The sequence below is a fragment of the Neomonachus schauinslandi genome, chromosome 12 (genome assembly GCF_002201575.2).
Source record: "Neomonachus schauinslandi chromosome 12, ASM220157v2, whole genome shotgun sequence".
Classification (NCBI taxonomy): Eukaryota; Metazoa; Chordata; class Mammalia; order Carnivora; family Phocidae; genus Neomonachus; species Neomonachus schauinslandi.
In genome coordinates, this window is record NC_058414.1 from 53,469,127 (window position 1) to 53,490,884 (window position 21,758).

The window sequence follows — 21,758 nt, forward strand, 5'->3', positions numbered from 1 at the left end:
AGCACGATGGCCCACTCATTAATATGCAGGCTGAAATTTTAAGGACATGTCTTTGAAGCATTTAAAAGAAACTCCATATTAGACAACTGCAGTGGACCTGATCTTCCTCCATTTTAATGTTTCTGCCTAGTTTCTGAGAAGCTCGGATTAGCTATGCCACCCGAGAACGCGAGCTCTGGGATCTGTGCTGTGCGCGATGGCCGTAACAAGACAGTGGGGCTGGGACTGGGGCCGTGGTGAAGCCCAGCTCCAGGGACCAGAAATCACCAACTCCCTCTTTCATGCAACTGTCTCTCTCTATTCAGAGGCTAGTCTACATGGCACAACGCCTTCTGCTTACCAACAGGGAGGTCTGGCTTTTTGCTTTATTCCTCATCCTTGCGAATTCAGTGTATGCTCCACGCAACTTGCTTGTGGACAGGGGTCTAGGAAAATGCATTTATTCAAACATCATTAATGATACTAACATAAAGTGAATGCAGGTCATAATATTTAGCACTATAACCAGTTGGTAATTGTACAGATTATAACAAAAGTGAATTTAAAACACTGTAGCCTTTGGAACATCTGCAAATACGTATGGAGAAAAGTTTCAGAAAGGCTGCAGTTTTGCCCGCAGGACCCTGTCCTGTGCTAACTTCTAAGCAGGGCTGCTTTGCTGGAACGCGGACGAATCCACAGGCCTGCAGGACTGTCTGGAGGTTGTGCTGCAGCAGCAAGAACCCACGGAGAAGTGCTCACGCGCCACTTGCTGAGGAAGGCGGCAGGTGACAGGAGGTTTTCAGAGTGAATGGAGGTCTTAGGCAACCACACAAATTTAAGACCTGGGAAGGAGCTTGGACATCTTTGTCTGCCCTTCTAGCCAGAACAGAACCTATTCCCAAGAGATGTGGGCAAGTATTTGGAAAGGGAATACAGCCCATCCCTCTTCACAGGCGGCCTCGCTGTGGGACAGCCCGGCTTTGTGAGGGCAAGTTTCATGCTGAGCCAAATCAGGCTCCCACGGTTCTGCCTTTGATTCTTGAGTTCCAGATTTAAGTCTTCACGGGCTTCGGAAACTGCTGAGCTGCTGATGCTTGGGAAATCTCTGGAGACAGTTGTTAAATTTCAGAAAGACTTGGAAATTCTGACATTCAGAAGACAGGGATGAAAAAGCAAATGTAAACTACACAAAACCCTCCCTTCCCGCTGCTGCCCTGAGAGTCACATGACCATGGCTGGCGCGAAGTGCTGGCAAGCATCACGTTCTCCCCGGCCTGGGTCTACCCACACCGGATGGAATACTGACCACACCATCGGAAGGTGTCCAAATGCGATGTATGTGTGGATTCATCTGGCTGTGTACGTATCTGAACTGGGATCTAAGCAGCAGGTGCTATGCTGAAATCATTCCCCACTGAAAATGAGTCCTCAAGAGGTAATGATCTGGTGGGAGCAATGGAGACCTAATGTGAACAGATCTAATGGTAAAATGTGGAGACAAGGTCAAAATGGCCTGACATGATCACACTGGCCAAATGATCCTCCCTAGAGCAGAGAAAAGGTGAGAACACAGGCCTTTGTGCTGTAAGCCCAGGCTATCCCCAACAATTGCCAAGGGGAGAGCTTTCGCCTTGATCAGCCGTGAGAGGAGCCGGTTTTCCCCGGTTCCGCCAGCTCTCATCTTCTCCAGGGTCTCAGTCCATTACCCGGTAGCCTGAGCTTGTCTTTGAGTGGCCCAGCCCTGGATGGTGCCTTTCTCTTATAGCCCTGTTAGTTTTCAGGACTCAAGTTTCAACTGTGGGGACAGATGGAGTCTTTTTGAAAGTCCTCCCCCAAATTTTCTCCATGTGGTTCCTTCCCGTGATCTCGCAAACTCAGTATGGTTCCTAAGCCCAGGAAACAGCGCCGCTGAGAGGGTATTAGCAAGCGTCGGGCACATCTCTGTCATAAGGTGTGGATGGGACAGCAGGAAGCAGTTCTGTGCGGGCACCTGAGGGATGAGCAGGCAGGAGCGTGAAGAATTCACACGCATGGAAAATGAAGGCTGAGGACATGAAGCAGGGCCCTTATATTTTAGCAACGTGACGAGCACCTAGCCCGCAGCGGTGGATTTCACTCTTGTATCCCACAGGCTTTTGTTGTTCACGGGAAGCTCGAGGGAAATACTCTAACCAGTTCTTCAGAATAACAAGAGGTTTTATTTGCTAGAGGAGCCAAAATAGGAATAAAAATAGACTAAAAGACTCTGAGACTTTGGGCAGGGGGAAAAAAGACAAATTATAGAAAGGCTCCGGCCGTCGGTTGGGAGGTGGACTGCAGGACTTCTAAGTGTCCAACATCAATCAGACATTTGGGTATTTGGGGGTTCTTATTTGCTGTAAGATGGGCGGTCACTAGTCACTACCTTGCTCTTGTCTCGTGAGGGCTAAGTGCGTGCCACATCAATCCCACTTAGCCTCCCTGTGGTGGCTGTTACTGAGCAGCCTGCTGGAGGCCAGCAAAACACCAGGGCCTCATCAGGCACAAGAAGGCAGGCCTCTGGGACTCCGGTATCCCTCGAAATCGTTACTGAGTGCCTACCCTCTATCATACACTGTGCTTTTGAAAAAATCACATTGTTCCCAATAAGAAATGCGAATCTTCTTGCATATATGAAGAAAATCCCCCAAAATTAAAGTGAGCCCATTTCTTGCAGATGACTACTATTTTTCCTTATTGGCAAAGCGACGCAGCCTAGAGCTGCAGATCAGTTGTGCAGAAACGCATTTCCCCCGCAAGCCTACATCGACAAGTGATTGTGGATGCAAAGAAATGCGTGCCTTGACATCTCCCTTCTGGAAATCAGAGCACGGAGGCCAGCTGCTGGTCCGCACTAACTTCCTAGACATGAGGGGCTTTTGGTGATGTCACTGTTTGTACTGACAGCAGCCACTCCTTTTCCCTGGAAATCTTGAGATGCCATCACTGTCTTTAGGTGTTCAAATGAGCTGCTTCTCTGACAGCCTATACACAGTAATCTACCACCAGGCAAAGTAAAACTCCCGGCTCATGCACACTCGTGCTGATGCATTTGGTCACTAGGACAAGACATGCTCTTGTCTTGACGCTGGCACACCTCAAGATCAAAATTGGGTTGGATCAAAAAGGCAGTCAGAAGACTTCTCCATTTCAAGAATGCTTCTGACTCTTTCTGCCTTCTTGTTCTGAGAGCAGCTTGGAGAGGCCTCTCCCCATCTCTGGCGGCTGACATCACTTCCTGAACATGCTTTGCTTGGCTTTCCTGTGTGCATCTTATGCTGATAAAACTCAACAACTTCTTTTCTCACAGGAAAGCAACGTGCTCAGCACTCACGTGCCCACAGCTCAAAGTGCTGCAGTTATGGGGGAGGTGCAGGGGGGCCCTCACACCCGTGGCTCAATCCTGTGGGACAGCTCAAACAGGGCCTGCTGGCTGTCAATGACATACAGGTGATTTACATAGGATTTCAACTCTTGGTGCTCCTTTGGAGACACGTCGCCTCCTGTTTTTTGGGAGGAAAAAAAAAAGACAAGTCAATCTCATGAGAGCAGAAACGCTATGTCTAAATACCAGTAAAGTCTCACGTTGAGGCTTCGAGTACATCTACCAGGTAGACGCCTAAAGTCAGCATGCGGGAAGGGAGGTCTGTATCCTCACGGTGGAGATGCTTCTCCAGCTCAGACTTGGTCCTCAGGTCAGGTAATTAGACTGGCAAGCTATTTGCTTTACTAACATTCATAGAGCACTTATCACCTAACGCTATCTAGTATTCAGTGATTGCCTTAGTGAAACCCCTCCAGAATGGGAAGCTGCAGAGACACACAGCCAGGAGGGGGCAGAGCACAACCGGCGCCCAGGCCATGTGGCTCCCGAGTCTGCGTCCACGGTCCCACGACACAGCAACTGCCTGCCTCAGTGGCTTTCCCTGGCTCTTCTAGCTCAGTCTGGAATCGTCAGAAATCACTGCCCATCTGCTCAGTGCATGGACACCAGAGTTTGTGTTTAGATGCCGTATAATTCTTTGGCGTCTTTACTTTTTGAAAAAAAAAAAAAAATGAAGGAACTATTTGAATGAACAGGTATCACAGAACTGAACTTAAGGTATGCTTAACAAGCAAAGCAACTTCCAGAAGTATGTGGATGGGCTAATGTCTACCCAGCAAAAAAAAAAAAAAAAAAAAAAAAAAATGTCTACCCAGCAAAGGACAAGGCAAGGGGGTTTTCCACTCCCAAAGCCAGGGCCGTAAGCACCTGAAGGGCCGCAAGAAGCTTTCGTGCCCTCTGAGCACGTACGTCCGTGCCACCCGGTGACAGCTCTGATAAGGAGCCTGAGATAAAGCTGCCTGCACAATGGGGCAAGGCCACTTCCCAGAGCCAAACCCAAACCCAATCCAAAAAAACTCCCCCCAAACCTCAAGGCACCGGGGGCCTGACTAAACTGCTATAGAGAAACAATGTCCCTGCGAGACAGATGGTGACGTCACCTCCCCTGGCTTCCCGGTGTCTCAGATGGGAGCAGTGGCTTTCGGCTTGAGGAGAAGGGCCCGCAGGAGGCTAAGCATTTTAAAGCGGCAACTTTTTTCTCTTGCTGAGGTGCATTTTTTTTTCCTCCTCTGTGACCCCTGTGTTTTATCACTTAAGGCGTGTATGACATGGGTAGCTTGTAATTCTTAAGGTTTAATGGCAAATGAGGCTTCCTGGTTTCGAAGAGTCGAAGCACCAGGAGTTAAAGTTTTTTACCATTCCACTTGTTTGGAAGTGACCAAAAAGTTGTATTATTCTAGAACACCTTCTCTGTGAGACCCTGAGAGACTGCTTTTGGTTTAGTAAATACTGGCTTAGGAAACATAGTGGTACAAAGATAATCTTGTTCTTAATTTTTTGGCCTGAAGATGGCAGAATGAATGAATGGTCCCAACCACGACAGTGACGGCTGCCTGGCACTGTATAATTTCTAAGTGGCTTGATCAATGTCATCTTATTTTATCCCGGTGGCTGACATGGGTTTGCTAGGTCTACATAAACTGTCAAAATTAATTTCACTAATTCAGTCACAAACACAATTTTTTAAAGATATGTAAATACAGAACACAAAGAGTTATGCTTTGTACTGCGCAGACTTATTCCCTGGTGATGGGAGGTTAGGACAGGGTCGAGGTCACCAAGCCAGTATAACCTTCGTGCCCACACTTGCAGAGTCTCTTGGTCAGTGAGACTGATGTCTTAGAATGAGCTGAGCACCCACCAGTACTTGGGAGGCAAGGGAGGATGAAAGGACTATGAGCCCAACACTCAGCAACATTATGCTTACACATTTGAATGAATCTCCACAACAGCGTTATTATCACCGTTTCTACGGAAAGTGAATCTATTGTGTGCTTCACAGAGAATTACATAAGCACGTATCAGGCGGCAGTAACTGATGTAAGTATTTAAAAACTTAGGTCCTGTATTGGTAACTCTCCCTTTCAAGCAGAAACTTGGTAATTCATACAGAATTTCCGTTGCTTTGTAGGGGACAATATGGCCAGTCAAGACCAGCCGGGACAGAAAAAAATTCTTAAGAATATGCACCTATCCTTAGGAAGTAGGACTTGGGTCTTTCTACTTTATGTGTACTTTGTATTATTGAGACAATTACTTTATGATGAGGATGTTTTACTTAAAGCTTTATTTAGCGGTCAGCTTTGACTGATTTGTAATTATTGAATTTAACTTTCTAATTTTTTTTACTGCCCTTCTTATCTACAGGACCTGCACAAGGCAAAGAAAAGAGGATGGGTCAGGAAATCAGGCGGACTCTGCTGAACAGGTTAACTCTCTGAGGCTCCGCTTTCTGCTCTGTGTTAACGGTCTCCATGCACCTATCACCAACACTGGTGTCGGGAGGCTGGTGCCCATGTGAACGCTCCTTGAACTCAACAGAGTTGATTTCCTTCCTTCCTGCAGGGTTTTAATGCTATTTAAACAGTGTAAATTATGCTTGAGGTTTAAAGAGGAACACATATTCCTACATACGTTCATCTCAGTGGGGAGTCCACAGAAGTGTTCAGAAAAATACATTTTCAGTGAAAGGTGGCTCTAGACAGGAAGTTTTTGTTGGAGAGGAGTAAAGATTCTGGAAGGCTGCTTCAGGCACTTTTGCAAACTGTGTTCCTATTCCAGGAAGCCTCCAAACAAGGAGTTTAGGGACAGGTCACCCCTGATAAACCCACTGGTAATTGGGAGCCCCGGGACAAGCAAGCAGACTTTCTGGGTCAGGGGTACGGTGGGGAGCCTCTGATCATCTAAAGTCACTCTGTATGGGGGAAACCTGCTGCCGAGAGAGGATGAAAAGCTGCCGTATCTTGTCCTCCTCTGCATCCCAAACAGGCAGTGACGAAATGAGAAGAGAATACAGCATCTGCATATTACACTTTATAATCTGTTTCAGTACATTCCCACCAAACACTTGTGACTGGCTCGCAGTCTGTGCCCAGGGGCGGTGAGCTGACATCCCGTGCCTGACTCCCAGTACTCACCAAACTGATTAGTCCTGCAGTGTCTCAGGGTTCGGACCGTGTCGGCAATCATGTGCTGCGAGGGAGAGCAGGAAACGTATCAATGGAAGGGTCATTTAGGGTGCTGCTGGGATAGCGGTACCTGCCGGGATGGAAGGATTTTACACCCTTGGGTGCAAACAGAAGAGCTGTAGTTGGAACTGGACTTTAACTGAGAATATTGAGCTTAGATTACAAAAGGATATTCGGTCTTCGTCTGCAGAAACAGCACTCTCAACCCGGGCTGCACAGAGTCCAACTGAGCCCTGGGTTTCCACGTGCCATGGACTCTAACAGCCCATTGTTTACACGGTGTCAGGAAATCCAGCACCCCCACCCCCATCTCCCTGTCCGAATCTGCCTAGGCTTTTCATGTCAGGGGATGTTTTGCCTCTTCTCCGTGAAGCCTTTCTGAGATTTCCCTTCTGAATCTGGGAGGCTCCTCGGGACAGTATAGATTGGCCTGTGTGGTCGGCACTGCTCGGGATCTTTGCGCCTCCTCTAGGCTGGGTGCCACTAGAGGGCTCTGCATGCCTAGCACCTGTCATACGGCACACGGTGACTCCCGCATACGTGTTGAATGCCCGTAGGAATACTGGTGGCATCAAAGACTCAGTATCTCAAATCAGGACAGGAAAGGAGATAGTTACAAAAGGCAAACATTTTCTAAAACACCAGTGTCATTACAGAGACTGTTCTCTGTTTATGATTTACATTCCCTCCTATGGTCTTCAGGATTTTGCTTTAATTTCTTTCTTTGAAGTTCTCACTGATCTGCAGGCAGAAGTCTTCTTGACCTTATGACTGCCTTTGACCAGATCCCATGAGCTCATACTCGGGTACCTCCAACAGTCTTCTAGCTCTCTCGGTTTTTGTGTTCCACCGTGAAGGAGAAAGACAGCATTTAGGACAACGTTCTGCACTACTATACCTCCCCTCCGGTTGCTAGAATAATCTCTGAACACTGTTGCTATCACGTTCTAGTCCTCTGGAAAATCCACAGTGACTTTCTAATTTGCTTCATCTCAAAATCCAAACATCATCCTATTATTCGAGAATCAACATTATTCATTATCTGGTCCTCCAAACTTCCCCAAACGTGTCATTATCTTTCCCATCCTGCGTGTACACACCAAGCAAAGGCTCATCCATATACAGCAAGCCCTCAATGAATTATTGCTTAAAGAATATTAGTACAAAATTTTTAAATTTAGTATCTGTCAAAACTACAGAAACTTTGTTTGAACATGACCTACTTATTAAATTGTTCTCCACTGTATTTCTAATTTATTTCTACTCAATAGTGGAAAATTAAATAGGACAGTGATTAGAGCAGTAGCTCAGGCTGCCTTTGTAAAGGAAATGAGACGTGACTCATGTCTGTGAATGTATTGTTACGTTTCCTTCCCCAAATTTGACCGCTATTCCCAGGGCAGGTCTCTCATTCTAAGCTATGGCGTCACACTGATTTCTATCGTGTGCCATTCGTGTGGCTCACAGGAGCGGATGCAAGGCTGAGTACCGAGCGCCGCAGTGAAACCCCAGTCCTGGTCCTCATCTTTGGCTTTCTTGAAGCAGGAAGGAGGAGGAGGAGGAGGAGGAAGATCTGGTAAAGGATGACGCTCTCGACATGGAGGAGTTGAGAAGAAAAATAGAAAAACGTCTGTTTCTTTGTTATTTAATAGCTCAGGGCTGAAACGGTTAGAGCTGCTGAGACAGCAGAGGGCACAGCAGACGTCTCATTAGACCCAATGCGCACTTCTGGGCCTTCGCGTCATTGGACTTAATGGGTTGGCCTGTATCAGCCAGATAAAGAGAATACACTGAATTATTTGCTAGCTGGCTTAAGCTAATATCCATCATGAGGAACTGGCTTCTCACCAGTTAATTCAGTTAGGTTCTATTGGTTCGTTATTGTGAAAGATGATCCTGTTTTTGCTTAAGCGATACGCTGTTCCTTGCTAAGAAACATTCCTTCAAAATATTGACTCCATTAGGAAATTCAGTTTCCTTCCCCAGCATGCAAGTAGAACACAGGGCTGTGTACAATGTAAAATAGATTTCTGTCCTTCGAAAAATGTGAATTCACCCTGTTTTCTCTGTGCAAGGAGGGGGTCAGCATGAGGCGGGCTACATCTTAAGTGCCATTTACTTTGAGGACCAGAGGGAGAAGCAGGCTTCCCGCTGAGCAGGGAGCCCAATGCGGGGCTCCATCCCAGGACCCCGGGATAATGACCTGGGCCGAAGGCAGACGCTTAATGACTGAGTCACCCAGGCGCATTCTTTATAAGCTGACTCTTGTCTGTTGTTGAGGGCAGACTGGCAGTGGATCTCCTCCCTGAAGTGAACCAGTGGTTTGGTTAAGTTCATTGTGTCGCTGCCCCTCAGTGCCAGCAAAGTAAGAGAACAATTCGATAAAGGCCCAGATGGGAGAGAGCAATGGAAAGATCCCTCCCTCTCCCTCTCCCCCTGCTTGTGTTCCTTCTCTCGCTTTGTCTCTGTCAAATAAATAAATAAATAAAATCTTTAAAAAAAAAAAAAAAGAATAACTGGGCACAGGGGTGCCTGGGTGGTGGCGTCGGTTAAGCGTCTGGCTCTTGGTTTTGGCTCAGGTGGTGATCTCAGGGTTGTGAGATCGAGTCCCGCATAGGGCTCTTTGCTCAGCACAGAGTCTGCTTGAGATTTTCCCTCTGCCTCTCCTGCTCATGCTCTCTCTCAAATAAACAAATCTTTTTTTTTTTTTAATTTTATTTATTTGACAGAGAGAGAGGCAGCGAGAGAGGGAACACAAGCAGGTGGAGTGGGAGGGGGAGAAGCAGGCTTCCCGCTGAGCAGGGAGCCCGATGTGGGGCTCGATCCCAGGACCCTGGGATCATGGCCTGAGCCAAAGGCGGATGCTTAACGTCTGAGCCACCCAGGCGCCCCATCAAATAAAGAAATCTTAAAAAAAAAAAAAAAAAAGGGCACAAATCTATCATCCTCCAGTGATTAAAATGGAGCTATGACAAGATATTCCAAGATGTCTGTCTCCCAGATTCTAGGAATTTGGGTTTTTAAGTTGCACAGGGGTTCTCTGCTGCCTCACCCTCTGTTGGTGAGTGAACCTGACGGTAAGAGTAGGGCACTTATGAGGCAAAGGTCAGACGCCAAACCTCGCCTGGGCTCATCAACTTGGACTACTCTTTGGTCATGGTCTGCAACCCCTGCCTTCCTCAACCTGCTGTCACAGGCCTGACCTCGTTCACAGGGATCCGAGGGTCAGTTCCTAAAAGAGTTCACACAAACCCACTATCATTGCTGAAAAAGTCACTCGAAGGTCAGGATCTCTGGACAGTCACTGGTATCATCTCTACGAAGGACAGTCTCATCTATGATACTAAGGTTCATTTATCAGACAGACCCATCCTTGTCATCAACTGGGCCTCTTTGGAGCCCTCCGACTTTACACTTGGCTCAGTTCTTGCAGGCAACCCCTCCCCTGTCCCAGGCCAGTCTGAAAGGTAAGGAGGAGCCCACTACATGAGAAAAAAACCTGGGAAGGTCCTAGAAATAATTCAGGAAGAGGCCTTCCGGTATGTCTAAGGAGGAACTGACTGAGGACCTTTCACTGGTGAGCAGGGAGAGCCCTACGCTAGAGCTGCTGTCTCCACAGAGGCACGCTGTCCACGGGCTGACAGAGGCGTGGTACTTGCCCTCACACACACACACACACCCTACAAATTCCACCTTCATATCCGAGTGGGGAGCACTGGAGATGAACACACCTCCCCAAAAGCTTTCTCCTGAGCCCCGGAAGCAGTGCACACCGAGACACAGAGCGATGCCTTTCAAGCAGTTGAGCTTAGCCTCCCGAGTGTGAATTCCTTCTGACAGAACCTTACAGTTTTATTTCTGGCTCAGTAACACACCCTCGACCTCTGATGTGAACATAATGAAGTTCCATTTTCAAACCTAAAAAACAGATTTTCATATTTGGTTCTCAAAACCTTGCTAGCACCCCTATTTCTAACTGGAATGCATTTTAGTGACAACGCATAACATGCGGCAGATAAGCTCCTGGAAACCTCGATGCATTCAAAGGAGAAAAATACTTAAACCATTTGTTTCCTGGAGCAAGAAAGAAAAGCATACACTTTCCTTATAGGGGGGAAAAGGGAGAAATAATAAAATTTACATACCAGTTTTTCAAAATTGACAAGATTATCCAAAAATGTTTTATTTCCTTCATGAATAAATGTTACATCTGAAAATTAAAAACAAAAAGATATATGTGCTGTTAGGAATGGATCATGAGTCAGGGCTAAGAAGGTCTAGATGCAGTGTAACTTATTAATTTTTCTTAAACATAGTGCATTATTCCATAATTTGACAAGGCAAATTGAAATTGAATCTGTATGGTATTTGATGTGAAAAGGCATAATTTATGTGTCTGTGTGGGAAGATAACATAAATGCAATGACATATTTTGTACTTACGGTGAAGTGCTTGACTTCAACTTAACCAATATAACTTAACCAGTCCACTATGTTTTTAGGCCAGAATATTGAGCAGAAGAGAACTAAATAACCAGAAACAAAAGAATTTTAATATCTATGTGTTTGCTTTTTAACAATTCCTGGCAAAGTGTATGGGGCCTGCTTTACCTAAAATGTTAGAAGATCTAGATTTAGATGTTTCTTTTTTTTTTTTAAGATTTTATTTATTTATTTGAGAGAGTGTGAGAGCAAGAGAGAGAGATTGAGAGAATGAGGGGGGTAGGGGCAGAGGGAGAAGCAGACTCCCTTCAGAGCAGGGAGCCCGACAACGTGGGACTTGATCCCAGGACCCCGGGATCATGACCTGAGCCGAAGGCAGATGCTTAACCAACTGAGCCACCCAGGCGCCCTAGATGTTTCAATTTAGATTTTTGGGTCCACAAGCCAGTGCCTGATTATGTATCAGAAGTGAGGAAAGGGACAGGTTAGAAAATGGCAAAGTTTCTGGCCCTCCTTGATAGATGCAAAAAAGTATCACTGACGAAAAGAACATAAGGCAAGTAGGATGAAGGTATATTTTCAGAGGAAGGGAAAGTTACATTTGGTTTGAGCCTCACTGCATTTAAAGTGGCAGAAGATGTTCAAGCGAAAATCTCCTTTTGGTTGCAAAAAAACCCCCAGGAAGTGCCTCCTCAAGAGAAAGGGATTTGGGAATTAGTTAAAATAAAGATAGCAGCTGAAGCTCAATGAGTGGATGACTCATAAAAACTCAGTTCAGAGGGTCAATGACTGAGCACTAAGGGAATCCTCAAAGACAAGAATCAAAGTAAGAAATATATTACAGTTAAAAGAGCCTGCAAATAATCATGTTAGATCACAAACATGGAGAGCAAACCGAATGAAAATTATCTTGTTAAAGTAACCTGACATAAAAGAGGGAAAAGAACAGGTTTAGATTCCTATAAATAGAAAGGGAAAGCATTTGTATCTAATCAAGACTTTTCATTCTGCTGGTCCCTATGGGGCAATTATGAGCTAGGTGCTCTGGAAACATGCCTCGAATGCGTTTGGCCGCTGAGCTTTGACAGCCCACCAGGGGGCGACACGAGTTACACAGTTACAGGATACCCTGATAACAAACCTTTCCTCAAGGCATTCCTTACGGCTTCCAGTACTGACTGCAAAGTTTTCCTAAGATTTTCCCCCCTTCTTTTAAACTGATGTTCTAACAGGAAAACAATTCACAATTACATGATCATCTGACAAACTCTCTGGTTATTTTATAATCTTTCATGACTTTGCTTTCAGAAAAGAACTACAAGCTTTCATTCTGTGTCACCGTATTTAGAAGAGAGTAGTCCTGGGGCACCTGGCTGGCTCAGTCAGAAGGGCATGCAACTCCTGACCTCAGCGTTTTAAGTTTGAGCCCCACGTTGTGTGTAAAGATTACTTAAAAAATAAAAAAAACCCTTGGGGGTGCCTGGGTGGCTCAGTTGGTTAAGTAGCAGACTTGGTTTCAGCTGAGGTCATGATCTCAGGGTGCTGAGATGGAGCCCCACATCGGGCTCCCTGCCCAGAATGTATGTAGTCTGCTTCAGGATTCTCTCTCTCCTGCTGCCCCTCGCCCAACTTGTGCACACTCTCTCTCTAAAATAAATAAATCTTTTTAAAAAATCTTAGAGAGTAGTCGACCCAGTTAGTTCTTACCTTTTTTTGTGTGGCAAATAGCACTGTGTGCACTCTATCTACATCACACACCGCACACCACCTAAAAGCCTAGTCTCCCTTAACTCCCTGACACCTCAGGTTACAAACGCCATCTCTGAGTCCCTTGGTCCATTTCCCCCATGTTACATCATTGTCATCCTCTCCCTGTGTTCCCATGGATAATGATGAGGGGTCACGGCAATAATGGCACTCATCTTTATTAACAGCATCAGACACAGCATTAACAAAAGACTGTAAGGTATAGCCCTAGCAGGACAGAATGTGAAGAAATTGTCAGCCAAAGAACACGTAGCTGGCCCACGATCACAGCTCCCCCTGTCCCAGCCAGGATTCAAACCCAGGGAGCCTGGTTCCTCTCACCACTGTGTCTCTCTGGGAGCTCAAGCTGAATAGACCTGGGCATGTCTTACAACCCATCATAGTCGCCTTGCCAGATTTATGGCACATGGAGTGTGTCTGCAATTTTTCAAGTTTCCTTGGTGGCTCCCTCTCTTCTCTCCAGCCTGAGGTCTCTTCTCTTCTTGGGTGGTCTCACTTAACCCCAACCCTCAGGGGCTTTGAGGTCAGCTGATGCTGGCATGAGAATAGAGCAGGGAAGGTGCTTACGGCCAGGTGGGAAGGAGAGAGAGGCTGGAAGGGGCTGCCACCCAAAAGGGGGCTCAAGGGGCTGAAGGCTTTGATGCAGGTGAATGGCAGGTGTGTGAAGAGGAAGGTGTGAGAGAGATAAACCAATAAATGGAAGGAAGGAAGGGAGGGAGGGGGTGAGGGGGGAGAAAGAAAAGAGAAGAGAAGAGAAGAGAAGAGAAGAGAAGAGAAGAGAAGAGAAGAGAAGAGAAGAGAAGAGAAGAGAAAAGAAAAGAAAAAAGAGACAAAGAAAGAAAGAGAGGGAGAAACCCGGGATCTCAGAACTTAAGCCTTGGGCTATGAAGCAGTTCAGGGTACCCACCAGGCTGAGTGTGTGAAATGAGCACTGTTCATCTGGAGACACCTGAACATTCTCCAAACACTTCATATAATAGAACCACTGGATGAAACGACTCCATTTGGAGATGGCAAGTAAAAGAGGAGGAAGAAATATACAAGCACCCTAATATTCCTTTTATTTAAATGCCCCTGCAAATCTGCGGTAGTCATCTTGGCTCTGAGATACACACACAACCCACCAGAGGACCTCGGTTCATCTTCACACACCTGTTGATATTCACTTTGTTGGGAAGGACTACCATCTTCAAAAACACTGCATGGTACAGACTGTTTGGCTGCTTCTGACTTTAGCTCAGCTGGATCCTTTTCCCTACACTTATTTAGGGTTTTCCATTCATCCGCTTTCTGAACGGATTCCATACCACAGTAGGGGGGAAACAAAATCAAAAGGCAAGAATTCAACTGGGAAACAGGAAAACTGATGCTGGAAGGATCCTCAGGTTAAGAACTCACTTGATAATCTTACTTATGCTTACTGAGAACTGACCGGCTCACAAAAATGAAACATGGGAGGCCTAATCCTTCTTAACACCCAAAGAGTTCAATTTGGTCCTTTTTCTCTAACTAACAGTAACCCAAAGTGGGAGGCACAAGGGGGAGAGGGGCGAATTTTCACTAAAAGTTTCGTTGTTCTAAAGTAGTTTATCGCAACTTTAAAAAAAATTTGCAATTAAAAAACCCCCAAATTAATGCTGTTTATTTTTTCCAAAATGTTTTGTTTCAGGCATGATACATACATATTTTAAATTTTCACCCGATATTTCTTTGGAGATTATTTCAGACAAAAACAATAATTTTAAATACAATATAAAGTGGTAATGGTGTTTATTTTTATAATGACAAAATATTTAAAAAGGAAAACTAAGTGCTTATTTAAACTCAAGAAAGCTTCTAACGAAAAAAGAAATAATGTTTAATTTACTAGAGTGAATGTATTTTCAGTAGAAAAAAAGGAAATTTGTTTTGCTGCCAACAAAGAGGTCTAGATAAACTCAGTAAAGCAGAAAATTGCATCCAAGCTAAGACGTGTGAGACACTTGACTGCATTAAATATTTTTGGGGGAAAATCACAAATGTACAGCAAAAAGCACTGCTCATATCTAATTAAGCTAAAGGGACATTGTCAACTAATTTCTCATAACCTTAAAAGTTTTCTTTCAAAATTTTTTCTGCTTAAAATCAATTCCTTTCCCAGATCTGTCTTCATTTCCTATGTTTCCTATTTGTGTCTAAAAGATTCTAAGTGTTACTTCCCACCTGCCACCCCCACTCTCCAGTTGAGGATGTTGTTTTATTTTGCAAATAAAAATCAGAAGCCTGAATAAACTTTTAAATTGTTATTTTGGCATTACAATCTCTCCCTATCCCATCCATTTACATTTAGCAGAATCTTTTCAGCTTGCATGAAGCATCTGCATGCCTCAGTGGTGTTAATAGAGTATTGTTTCAGGAAGATTCTTGCTTTATACTTGATGCAGAATGGATGAGAGGCTGCCGGGATCACAGCAACTCAGTAATTCTGCAAGCTCAGGTTGCTCTAGGGAGAAGCCAAGGAGGGAATATCAGCATCATTGCCAGTGGGGGTAGCGATGGGGGCGGGGTGGGCTGGGAGGAGAATGGCCCTGCCATCCAGCAAACTAGTTCCCGGGCAGCTCATTTCCAGAATCACATTTATGAGTCCAGTTATTGGGGCCAGACCCAGCAGAAATTACAAGCCTCTGAAGGACGGAGGCTATATAAAAAAGTCTTCCCATAAAATCCCTTGGAAAGAATCAAAATATGGCCAAGAAAAATGACCAAATCCCTTTTTCCTGGAAAGCACATAGGTAGGCTATATACTGAATGTTAGCACAGGCCAGATTCAAAAGAACTTCCTTATAATGAACTCCCTTGGTTTGAAAGAGACCACTGAGATCTCATTAGCAAATTTAACTAACATGTTTCGGGATAAATTATTTGGTGCTCTACAGAAGAGAAGTCAGTGGACCAGCTTGCAGCCGTTACATACTTTCCCAAACGGATGCCACTCCTGGAAAGACAGTACATTCTCCACCAACAATATTCACAAACTATATTGCTGGGGTTGACCATAGGTATGTCTCTCTCACACACCAGCAGCCTGGCAAATTAGCTCTTGGAAATATAAGCTGCAAATGCAGAGCATGATCTCTGTTTGGGTTCTTTTTCTCAGCCCTCTTCTTAGTTGAATTAAGTGGAGGGTCGACTCCAAGAAAATAAGACTGCACTTAGAAGCAGAGCAAACCCAAAACACAAGTTTCCAGTGCCAAGTTCTGTGAGTCAGGTGAAAATGCTTTGGTATCTCTCAAATACAATTAAGTATTTCAGCTACCTAAGATATAACGGAGCATGTGAAAACCGACAGCGAGCAAATGTGGTTAGGTTTGAATGTCAAAATTACTCTAAGGAAATATACCAAGTCTCTCTCTCTCTTTTTTTTTTAGCCCTGTACAGTTACAGTGATACATTTCTGCAGATGCAACTGGACAGCATAAAAGACAGAAAATTGTTACCTTTAAGCAACAGGGGCATGAATGGGATTTTGGGTGGTTTCATCTTTTTGAATGCATCTCTGTAGGCTTTGTGATTCAAGGAAGGATCCTGCCAAACCAAGCGGATTATAAAGAGAAAGAAAAATCAATGTGCTATAGAAACAATTCTAAATCCACTTTTGCTATACAATTTGAATATGATGTCGATATCGAGAGGTTCTTTCTCAGAACAAAGTAGATAAAGGTCTCCTAGGAGAATAAACTCACTAAATTAGGGCAGGAAATGTAGGCAATGAATAAAAGTCAACTTATTAGTTTACAATAATGGGAAATGACTGCAAAAGGGAGGCACCTTTTGATTGCCCTATTATTTTCCTCAAATAGGTTCTTTAAGTACAGTTTCCTCTGCATAATTTCTATCACGAGTTAACCCCAAAGTCTTTTGTAGGTACATTGCAAAGAAAAACCTCCCTCATAATGCACGGACAATACATAGAAAATAAGAGAACACTGTTTTATTGTGTTCTGACAAGCACCTAGACATTTTAAAAAATCTAAACCTAAGAAATGGTAGAAAGGAGAAAAAGGAGAAAAGAATCATGCATAAGAAATTGACTGCACATTCCATTTATACCAATTAATTTTGTAGACATTTGAAATGGACTATATACTTAAAAATCTGCATTCTGGAAATCATGTCAAAAGGACCATTCTCACTACCTTTCTCCATGGAGAGGAAGAAGCATTAACTGCCAACTTCTTCCCTCCATAAGAAGGAAAGCTATAGTTTAATGTACGAGTGATCTAGTCTAATGTACTAAGTGATCGAGACTAGTGGTCTAGTCTAGTCAGACAGGGTGAAGTGTGGGTCCTAGCCACTGCAATCTAGAAAGAAATTCGGCGCTATCAAGGGATTTGAAGAGTAAGTCCCGTTTGGCTCACTACTTACTGTTAAACTTTCAAGTTCAGAGAAAAGTTTCTTAAACTTCCCAGGGATTTTCTAAAATCAAACAAACAAAATACAAAGAAGAAAAGGTCAAAGAAGTCTGTTACTTTCAGAGGCACCAACGGGGGAAAGTTTATTAAGCTGAGCTTCCATGTGTCACGTTTCTGACCACAAACACCTCTATCATTTGATTCTACCCCGATTGCTTCTCACTATGCAATCCTCATCATTCCTTAATGTGACATTCCCTTGGAGTGTTGCTAAAAACAGTTTAAAATAAGTAACGGCCACATGACTCAGGGATCTAGCTGGTTAGACATTCCACACACTGGTGATTTTTCAATACAAACTGGGATTTCAGTTCCATATCCCAATTTTGGCGAATGCTCTCGACTTCTCACAGAGTCTTGCTGAATGGGAAATAGTAATACTGGCTGGCATTTTTTCTGCTTAAATGATATAACTGCATTTCACAGCAGAGGGCTAAATGGTGAAAGGCCATAAAAACCCTAACTGACGAAGCCTGCACACCAATGGGTAGGATCGCTGAACTGCAAAGATCCCCTACACCAGCAGGTGGCATGGGAAGTCACAGAGGGTAGAAACTCAGGCCTTCCCTAGTAGTCAGTCAATCTGAATTTGAATTCCCATGCTGCCCCTTTCCAGCTGGTGGTTTGGGGTGAGTCTCCACTTGCCCTCCTGGGGTCCAACGGGAATTGGTTCTGGACCTCCTCCATTACCACACACTCTGTTCTAATTGGTCCGGCCCATCATGGATCAGCCATGGCACGGATGCAGAGCCCTGCACATAGTAGGCCATCCACATGCCCATGAAATGCATGCTGTTTGAGTTGAATTGAATTCTTTCTCCTCTCAATTTCTGCACCTCAAGCCTTCTTTCCAGGTTTAATTCAAATTCCACTCTCCTCTGACCCTTGCTGGCCATTGGTTTCCCCCCTGCTCTGATGGATTGTGGCAATGGTTGTCCACCTCCTTTCATCTTATGATGGCACGCGCAGGTCTTGTTTGCTTAACCAGGGCAGGCAAGCCTTTCGTTTCTTTTCTTTTGCACTCCTCTAAGGAGCACTGACCCTGACCTCAGGTCACCACCACGCATTCCAATGGAGAATGGCCCCTGATGCAAAGAAAGTGAATCCCTAAGATGCTCAGAGCCCTGTGCTGACATCTCATGTAAGAAAAAAAATAGTTGGCCTATCTTGCAGGAGTGAGAACTGGGAACCATATACAGAACGGGGTAGTGACAGGAGCTGAAGCTGAGGGGACTGGAGAGAAGCTAAGGAGAGCCCATGAGCCACATGCAGGTCAGGGCCATCAGGGAGCAGCCTTGATGGTGAAAGAGAAAGGGGGAGGGAGAGAAATGGTACACGCAACAAGGTAGCCAGTCAACAGGGAACAGAGAGAAACAAACAAAAGCCCAAAGAAAGAAGGTGATGGGGCCAGGGGGGAGGCCAGAGCCCTCTATCTGTGTCTGGCCACACTCAAGGATGCGCCGGTTTCAGCTCTTCCCACATATGCCCTTAGAGTCCATGTCCCAGAGCTTGGGTTAACTTGAGTGGGCCTCTCCATCTGAGAACCCAGGTAGACCCCATCATGCAACAGGGACACAGAGAGAACCCAGACTTGGGAGGCCTGAAACTTAACACTTTGTGGGCCCTCGTTGAAAAAAAGAATACAAAATTACTTTACTTCTGCAAATTTTACAAAGGTATACATCATCCACGTGAACACACTGCCAGGCGGCCCTGCAAGAGAGAGGCCTGGAAGCTTACATTCACTAGCATCTCAGCAAATCTGCTTCCCGACACATTACCACTTTTGAAAGGACCAACATGGGGCTGGAACCACACAATCATGGCAGCAGAGCAGAAAAAAAATTCTACCTGTGGAGCATTTTACAATTTTTATCTCCTTCATATATATATATGTTATGTATATGAAAATACATATAATATATATTTCATGTATTTTATATAAATAATAGAACCATTTTGAAGACCATTTGATCAAAATAGTCCAACCTGACACATTCATTTTTAACTTTTTTTTCCCCTAGTAGTACTTATTTAAACCATCTAAATCAATTTATTTTAAAGAAAGGCCTTTCACTGGAACATTTCCCGTTCAGTTTTATTTATCTCTAACACCCTCTCCCCTTTCCACATGGACCCCCAAGGCTCACCTCCCAGGTCTGTGACAGCCGGCTGACAGAAGCAGTGTTGAGACCCATCACAATAGCAAAGAAAGAATTCAGGTTTCTCTGGGCTTTGCAGCTACGGAATAAAGAAAGCACAAGGTACTTGGAGCAACATCCTTTTGCCAGATGACCACAAAAGATAAAGCTGAAAAGACTCTCCTAGGCCACAGAGTTCAAAGTCCAGGGCAGCGATGAAACTCTGCTCCAAGACCAACACACACTGAGTGCCCCTGTGTGTGTGTGTGGGGGGGGGGTGTCCCCTCCACCGTTCCTCATACAGGTGACAGATTCCAAACACTCCAGCTCATTCTTACCTCTAGGAAAAGATCTGTGCTCCAGACACCCTCTGGACACTTCAAAAGATTCCTCCTTTAAAAAAATCTATTTTGGATGATGCATTTACGATTTCAACTGAAAACTCTTGAATTCACGTTTCTTTATATGTAGCATACTCTCATTATAACAGCTCTCTTGTCCCATCTCTGTACTCAGGATGCTGTCGTTATGTTTTGACAGACAAGCCCCTCTCACCTCACCCCTCACCAGCCCAAGCTCCCCCTGCCATGACATTCAGGCGCATTTTCTTTGCCATCAACCATATAGCTACTGTATTATGTATCTATGTAAAATATGGCATGTATTGTGGGGATACTGTCCCATGTTTCTCATTTAGAGAAAAAAAGGCGGAAATAAAGTGCAAAATAAAATCGCATTGAGCTCCATTCACTCTGTAAGCTTATCTGTTCTGCATAACGTCAATCATGCCCTTCAACCTAATTGGTCAAAATTCCACTCATTTTCAAAGCCTGCGGAGGAGGCTTGGTCTCCCAGGTCAGCCAGGACAGCCTGTGGGTTCCAGACACTCCTTCATCTGGGGCATTTTAAAAAACCACTTCTCCAAGCAAAGTTTTTAAAATTAAGAAATTACTCTAACTTGATAAATATGAAGAAATACAAAAGTGCTCAACAGTAAGCCGGGGCATAAAAAGTACCAGCTTGTCCCAGATGCCCCCTCTTTTCCACCGCATCTCCACCAGGGGCTCATATGGAACTTGGGGACAGTGTATGTGTAACTCCAAGTCCTGCTTTTTCAATTACACTGTGTTATAGTGTGTATTATTAATTCTTCACTATCATCATGAATGGCTATATAACTTCATCAAAAACATTTCATGATTTGTTTACTTATTCACCTATTGTTAACATTTAGGTTATTCTCAATTCAATTCAATACAGAATGCTACAATGAGTATCTTTGTGCATAGAACTTTTTAACTGGATTTATAGTTCCTTTAATTGAGACATTCAGTCATTCATAACATGATTGGTCAAAAGCTATCTTGACGTTAAAGGTTCTCGACACATACTAAAAACTGTCCCCCAAAATGGTACGGCTTTCCGGCAGCACAGGCTGTGTATGAAAGTATCTAGTTCAGAGCCAGGAGAATGGATGGGGCTGCTTCCGGAGTAACACACAGAGCTGGCTGTGCCTGGCAGGTCCTCCCTAAGCGGGCTGCTCCCAGGGTCAGCTGGGGGCTGCATACTGCCCAAGTACAGCTGGGCCTGGGCTCCAGGGCAGACAAGGTCCCACCAGGGAGCATGTGGGAAGTTCTGTCCCCATAATAGTGGAATGTGGAAAGACACTGCTGCCTCCATACCTAGGGTCCGAAGTATCTGGGGTAGATACTGTCCTGCAGGCCCCTCACTGCGGAGCCTCCATGGGCATGGGCTGTGCCTCTCAGAGTCTTCCTTGCCCGGTGTCTGGCCCTGCCTGCAGCTCTGGGGTCGGCGAGAGGACCCGAAACTCAGTCTAACTGGCCCCTTCATCTGGTTTCTACCAACTTTCTCCTGGGTGGACGCTGCTGGTATATTCCATGAATGAACACATAAAGATGCCTCTGGGTCAATGATTTAGAAATCCACCTGTTTTTGTAAATTATCGGTGATCAAAGGCATCCATACTTGGCCTCTGCTTCCCTTTCTGTCTCATCACCCCCCTGGAAAGTTCACACCAGCCAGAACAGACGTGAGGGAGCTCCATGGCTTGGTGTGCTGATTTGAGGTTCCTCTGTGGAGAGGTTCCTGTGGTTGGGAGAACTGTCCTGCCCCTGGGCCACAGGCACCTCTGTGGGAGGCTCTCTCTGACTCCCAGGTCCTCCCACTTACTACATGATGGAAGCCCACGGTCCTGTGATTCCTCACTAGACTTTAGGTTCCTCACAGCTAGAGGATATATCCATTTCATTTTTATATTCTGCCCGTCACCCAAATACCCAGGATACAGCAAGCCTTTCGGAGAGCATTTGCTGGAGTTGAAAACAAGACTTTTTGGGGAAATGGTTTTATTATTATTCATTATA

General features: G+C 44.9%; 1 protein-coding gene across 1 annotated transcript in view; it reads right to left on the minus strand.

Moving 5' to 3' along the window:
* Positions 1 to 3,382: 3,382 nt before the first annotated feature.
* The window catches only part of RAPGEF5 (Rap guanine nucleotide exchange factor 5), a 225,725-nt gene continuing 207,349 nt past the window's right edge, over positions 3,383 to 21,758 (minus strand). Inside the window, exons 24-29 of the mRNA XM_044920237.1 lie at positions 19,384 to 19,474; positions 17,187 to 17,237; positions 16,259 to 16,346; positions 10,719 to 10,783; positions 6,523 to 6,577; positions 3,383 to 3,500 (exon numbers count right to left, since the gene is read on the minus strand). Coding sequence (XP_044776172.1) covers positions 3,385 to 3,500; positions 6,523 to 6,577; positions 10,719 to 10,783; positions 16,259 to 16,346; positions 17,187 to 17,237; positions 19,384 to 19,474 — 466 coding nt within the window. The 3' untranslated portion in view covers positions 3,383 to 3,384. The remainder of the gene's footprint in view (positions 3,501 to 6,522; positions 6,578 to 10,718; positions 10,784 to 16,258; positions 16,347 to 17,186; positions 17,238 to 19,383; positions 19,475 to 21,758) is intronic.